This window comes from Curcuma longa, chromosome 4 (genome assembly GCF_044706935.1).
Source record: "Curcuma longa cultivar G26 ecotype Majalengka, Jawa Barat chromosome 4, ITB_CL_G26_1.1, whole genome shotgun sequence".
Taxonomy (NCBI): domain Eukaryota; kingdom Viridiplantae; phylum Streptophyta; class Magnoliopsida; order Zingiberales; family Zingiberaceae; genus Curcuma; species Curcuma longa.
The window spans coordinates 2,651,112-2,657,148 of record NC_133864.1 but is presented as its reverse complement, the minus strand read 5'-3'; the positions used below and the strand labels follow the sequence as shown (position 1 = coordinate 2,657,148).

At 43.1% G+C, this 6,037-nt stretch overlaps 2 protein-coding genes across 4 annotated transcripts; one reads left to right on the top strand and one right to left on the bottom strand.

Annotated features, from left to right (window-relative positions):
* LOC141827344 (carboxyvinyl-carboxyphosphonate phosphorylmutase, chloroplastic-like) lies at positions 1–2,718 on the top strand. The gene is made up of 7 exons (XM_074714566.1): positions 1–291; positions 395–468; positions 1,545–1,627; positions 1,727–1,751; positions 1,840–1,859; positions 1,944–2,093; positions 2,161–2,718. The coding sequence occupies exons 1-7, from the start codon at positions 62–64 to the stop codon at positions 2,515–2,517; spliced, it is 939 nt and encodes a 312-aa protein (XP_074570667.1). The 5' UTR covers positions 1–61; the 3' UTR covers positions 2,518–2,718.
* Positions 2,719–3,099: 381 nt separating this feature from the next.
* On the bottom strand, positions 3,100–5,731 carry LOC141828080 (ACT domain-containing protein ACR3-like). 3 transcript variants are annotated; one of them, XM_074715438.1, is made up of 8 exons: positions 5,609–5,731; positions 5,220–5,311; positions 5,030–5,125; positions 4,747–4,861; positions 4,566–4,633; positions 3,935–4,510; positions 3,723–3,827; positions 3,100–3,642 (listed from the first exon to the last, which is right to left on the bottom strand). In XM_074715438.1, the coding sequence occupies exons 2-8, from the start codon at positions 5,235–5,237 to the stop codon at positions 3,313–3,315; spliced, it is 1,308 nt and encodes a 435-aa protein (XP_074571539.1). In that variant the 5' UTR covers positions 5,238–5,311; positions 5,609–5,731; the 3' UTR covers positions 3,100–3,312. The 3 variants fall into 3 exon arrangements, with proteins under 3 accessions (XP_074571539.1, XP_074571541.1, XP_074571540.1); XM_074715440.1 differs by having other exon boundaries at positions 5,030–5,116; XM_074715439.1 differs by having other exon boundaries at positions 5,030–5,075.
* Between the last annotated feature and the right edge of the window lie 306 nt (positions 5,732–6,037).

Genomic DNA, 6,037 nt, shown 5'->3' with positions numbered 1-6,037 from the left:
TTCTTCTTCTTCTCTCAGTTCAGTTTTCAGGCGCGAGGCGACTCCGATCTCCGAGCGAGGGATGGAGGAGTCAGCGGTGGCAGTCGCCGTGAAGGAGATCGGCAACTGCGCCGGGCCGAGGAAGACGCGCATGCACCGCATCATCGAGGAAGAGGGCATTGTGCTGATGCCGGGGATCTACGACGCGCTCTCCGCGGCCGTCCTCCAGAGCCTGGGATACAAGGCCGGATTTGTCTCCGGATACGCTGTCTCCGCCTCCCGCCTCGGAATGCCCGACATCGGCCTCCTCACGTATGCATCCATCGCCCGCTCCACTACTATTTCCCCCAAATCCACTCTTCTTCCGCTTTTTTTTCGACGATTCGTTGTTGGCTGAGACTTCATTGGATTTTAGGCCGCCGGAGATGGCAAATGCAGCTCGAGCGATCTGCGCGGCGGCTCCTAACGTCGCATTTATCGTTGACGCTGGTAATGAATTTTTCGCCCCATTAGGGCTTTAGTTCTTCTCATGACGGAGTTTCTTCAATTTTCTTCTGATTTATGGTCTTCCGTCCTAGTTGAAGTAAACAAATTTGAACTTATAGCTCAAGTTGGACGACTTTTTGCCGAGTGACTACAGCTATAATTTTCCGTGCTATTTAATGCCAGAGTTCAGTGTTGATGCTTGTTGTGGACAGAGTAACTGACTTTTAAAGTTAACAAATATTCAACAATATGAACGCCTTGAATAAGTTCAAATCTTAAATGCAATCAGCCTTATCTTCAAAATTATATGCGTATTTTTTGTTTTGGACCGATCATCCTTATCGTGGTTGTTCCAAATTTTTTGGTCTTATGCAATTTTCCAATTTTTTGTTCTTTAAGTTGATATATCATAATGTCTTACTGGCTAAACAACTACATGATCAATGCAAAAGGGTCATAATTTCCTTGGTTTGTAGGGCCTGTAAAAAATTCTACCGTGGTCCAACAGCTAGGTAGGCGATTCATTTCTTGGGGCTTCTGTCCACCGCCAATTTGTTCTCATTCCTAGAATTCCGGAATGAGTTGTTAATGTAGAAGCAGAGATAAATCCACTGATTTCTTAATTTCATTTTTTACGTTTAGTAGAGTTTTACTTGAGAGACATGATCATTGACTCCTGATCTAGTTGAATATCCCACTTGCTGCTGAATAACGTGAAGGATTCTCAACTAGATGTTCATTTCTTTACAATATGGAAACTGGAAGAAAGTTGTTTGTCATGTGATTTACATTACACCAATTATGAAGCATGTTATGTTGCATGATGATTAATTTGGCCCACATGAATATATTTTATATTCTTATTTTTCATTTTTCCTAAATGAAGTACTTGAACATGCTCTGATATTTTTGATTGACAGATTCTAGTTCAAAGCTTGTTCTCGTTGGCCATATTTCTATCCAAGCATTGCTGAAAATGATAAAATGTTACATATTTATTTTATAAAAGATTGCTAGTTATGTTCCTCTTGTAAAATCTACTTTTTTTATAAAATTTTACTTTCTTTTCGACATTCTAGATACTGGAGGTGGCAATGCTCTTAATGTCCAAAGGACTGTGAGGGATATAATCAACACTGGTGCTGCTGGTTTATTCCTAGAGGTATCTTTTGGGCAAATGCAACAATTGTTTGTGCCCTTCACTGCTTATCTTCTAATATTTAGATTTTTTTTTCCCTTTTTGTTCTCACATTGACTCCAGGATCAAGTATGGCCCAAGAAGTGTGGTAAGAAAAAATAACAAATTTTGATCTTTTAGCATTTTTTCTTGCAAAGAATTCTGATGGTTCTTCTTTTCCACTCTCTATCCACAAGGCCATATGCAGGGCAAACAGGTATCATAAATTGGCTTTCGCACTATTCTGGTTTTGAAACATGGATCAGTTGCACTAAACTTGGCTCTTGTTTGACTCCTTTAGGTTATACCTGCCGAGGAACATGCTGCTAAAATAGCTGCTGCAAGAGAAGCCATTGGTGATTCTGACTTTTTTCTCATTGCTCGCACTGATGCTCGTGCAACTGCAGGTGGCCTAGCAGAAGCAATTTCGCGTGCTAATCTCTACATGGAGGTATTAGATTCTCATCCATGCTCGTGTAAATTCATGTAAAGATCACTAAATAGGTAACAATTTGCAGGCAGGAGCTGATGCTTGTTTTGTCGAGGCACCAAGGAGCGACGACGAGATGAGAGAAGTGTGCAAGAAAACCAGCGGTTTCAGAGCTGCCAACATGCTTGAAGGTGGATACACACCCTTGCACACACCTCAGGAGCTCAAGGAAATGGGCTTCCACCTCATTGTGCACTCCACCACGGCTGTCTATGCCTCTGCCCGCGCACTTATTGACGTTCTGAAAGCACTCAAGGATGAAGGATCAAGCAGAGGCCATTTCCACAAGCTCACCACATTTGAGGAGTTCAACGGTTTGATCGGTCTCAAAGAACTCAATGAGATTGGAGCTCGCTTTGAGAAGTTCACTGTGCCCAAAAACTAAGAGCACTCGATGCTGTGTATGTCCTGAGCTTCTAGATCTTAAACTGCTGTTGAGGTCAAGTATTGTCTTGAGCTTCTCATGTTAGGTGTGCACTTTTTTAATTACTTGTTTATCTTGTAATTTTGTGGTGTGGCTGTGTTCATTATTTTTGTAATAAGGATGATTGAATAATATGGTGTATAGCTTAATCTATTTTGATAAGATCACTGTCTTTGCCACTTGAAACTTTTTTTTTATTTATGTAGGATTTGATTCCTGAGGGTTTAGGAACAATTGACATTCTGTCTTTATTTTTCATTGACGAAGGTATTATTGCGTCGTCATTATAATTCTTTTGGAAGACCACTCTTTTACTTATGCTTTATCTTTTTCACATGAATTGATTAGTTGACGTTGCAGGACAAGGACAGTGACTCTCTAATCAGGTTTTTTATTGTTATTTACATATTTTATATGTTAAATCATGTTTCATTTAAACTAAATTCTTATTTTATTTATATGTCTAATTATTTAAATTTTTGTTCGATTGATAGAACTTATACAATTTAAGATTTACAAATTCTTTCAAATTATACACCTCTATAACGATATAGAACAATGCTAAACCAGTTAAAGGTGGATTGCCACCACCAGTCATTGGTGCACATTATTACACAGGAATGAGACAGTGGCATGCTGCTCAAGTGCCTCAAGGCCTTGAGAACTTTACATTTACAGTATCAAATCTACAGCCGGCGCATGCATGGTGGCCTGCTTTCTGGCAAGAAGTGAGAATTAAGTAGTCAGATCATGGATTCATGGGGATAAGCTTAAGAATTTGCCAAGCAAGTTGCCGAAGGAGAAACTAGTCTTGGCCCAGCCACTTGACTCCGGCGACTTGGCAGCACAGGGCAGCTTCTTCACGTTAAGCATCATCGTTTGCCCAATCTCCTTGCGGAGGGCTTCAATGGTCTTCATGTCCACCGGCAGCCCTGATGGATCCCTCACGTAGAACACATTCATCGCCTTCTCTCCTACCGTCGTCACGTCGGCTCTCGACACCGACAGGCCATGCTCCCGCAAAACTCTTGTGACATCGGAGAGCAGTCCCACTCTGTCTTTGGCACAAATCTCCAGACTGAAGTCCTGTGATCAAGTTGAGTAAAAGGTTTAGTATTAGAGTTATAAAAGTTGAATTAGTAATGTTGTTGTGAGTTTTTCTCTACCTCGGAGACTCTTCTAAGAATTGCAGCTTCGAGACACTTGACGACGTTCTCCTTTTCTTCAGCAGAATCAAGGGTCTTCCCGTCCTTGTGCCTGATGTATAGCTCCTGCCAATACAGTTAAGTTTTACAATCACATTCAGCAAACACTTTTTAATTAGCATATAAATATATAATTCAATCCTTCTTCTTCTTCTTCTTCTCCGGCGGTGCACCTGTAAGCCATGGGTGCCGTCCGACGAGACTGAGGCATGAGACACGACGAACTGCATGTCTGTCAACGTGCACACAATGTCGAACAGCAACTTGGTCCGATCTTTGCATTTGACGTTCACCACCGAGTACCCTTTGTCCTCGCAGCGGCCAATACTGATGACGGGCTTCAAAAGCACGGAATCGTCGTCGTCGTCGTCGTCTTCGTAGTCCTTATCGGCGAGCATTAGCTGATGAAGGCGGCGATCGACGTGGGTCGAGTCCATAGAGAAGCTAGTCCGAGCGCCTTTCAGATCATCTCCCCCTCGCAGAACATTCCTGAGCTGCTCCTCCATGGCCGGCATGCGAGATGAGACGTCGGCATTTATGTAGATCACACAGGCAACCCGCGTCTTGTGAGTCCACACCTCGGCAGCTACTACGTTGCAGTGCTGATTCGCGAGCACTGCGAAGATCTCAGACAGGAGCCCTGGTCGATCCGTGCCGATGAGCTCCACGGCAATGTGATCGCCAAACGAGTGCACTCCCACTGATCTTCCCGGCGATGATTTTGCCTTGGTTCCTTCCGGACCGAGAGCCTGCAAAAGAAATTAAATCACCAAACTATAAAGGAAGGGAAGTCAGTGTCAACACCTTTTCAATGTACTCTGTTGTCTTCTTGTCAGTGACCTTTCTCCCTTGCTGATCAGTAACATGGAACACTAACATTGCATTCAGAAACGCAAATTTCAGCGCATAAGTATGTGCAAAAACCTAGTTCAATTAGGGTTAGCAAAATGCTCACCCTGAAACCAAGAGCATGTAAATTGCATACCGTCCATGAACCAGGTGCCATCAGAAGTGATGTAAGCTTTGGAAATGGCAAGGTCCAGATCACTCAGAACCTGCACGACCTCTAAGAGTATCCCAGGCTTGTTGACACTGTCCACCTATGCCATAAGGAAGAACAAAAGAACAATACAAATCAGATTCTTCAAGTTACCTTCCAGGCCTAGTCATGCATAATATATAAAGAGATCCATGAAGACAGAGACAGGAAAGCTCATTTGTTTCAACAACAAGCAAATTAAATTAATGCGAAGATACAAGGACCTCACCTTAACGAGTGTGCAATCACTGCGAGTGGTGTTGTCGATGCACACCCTGAAATTAGACAACCAAAACAAACTCGTCCAAAGTGCAATCTTTTCCATCTTGATTATAGAAAATTAGTATTACAAAAAGAAAAGAGCTGAGAGCATAAACATGCATGTGTAGTTCATCAGGATCTAAGCGACAGTACAGTACCTTGGAGGATTGATCCATTGGTTGGAATCGTCGTAATCAGGATCGAAGTATGGCCGCATGTGGACACCGAAAGGAGAACTCACAGTTTATCCCTAGAAACAGCAAAGAGTAGCTGATCATATTTTAGATGGATTGAAAACCTCTCCATTTTGTTGAAGAAAATCATAACTTTTCAAAACGTGTGTTGGAGGATCAAGTCAAACTTAGCAACTGGTATGGATAATGGTTAGTTAGTTTCTTGCTCGACTCTCCTTTCAAACTTCAAAATCAAGTTCATTCACAGTATTAGAAACGTGCGTGTTCTTCATCATAATTTGCTCAATCGTCACAGAGTCGACTGGCTTCTGTAAATCAAGTCAAACCTTGGAAAATGACAACAACGTACGTACCTCGATTACGACCTGAAGCTCATCCCCGACACGTTTGCGTTTGTCCCTGCGAGTTATGGAGATCTGAAGCTCCTTTTTATCCTCCACTCCACTCCGGTCTTGCCTCTGCCCTCCGAATTAAAGGCACGGTCATTGGAAGAACACAACACTACTGGTGGTCTCGACAGAGTTTGAAAAAAGAGAGGCGAACCTTTTTGGGTGGCGTTGACGCAGCGGAAGGGGGCGGCTGAGTCAGAGCGCAGCAACTCTGTCGATGGACGCTCGAAATGATTGGTCTGGTTGATGCGGCGGACAAAAATATCCACTATGTCGCTGTCCTAGAAATAAGTGCATCATTGCTCTAAACGTGCCTCCAATCTTTGCTACCTCGCTGCCTCCTCGCTCACCGCTCGCTAAGGTGGAGCAACTCGCAGCAGGCCCGGGCTGCTG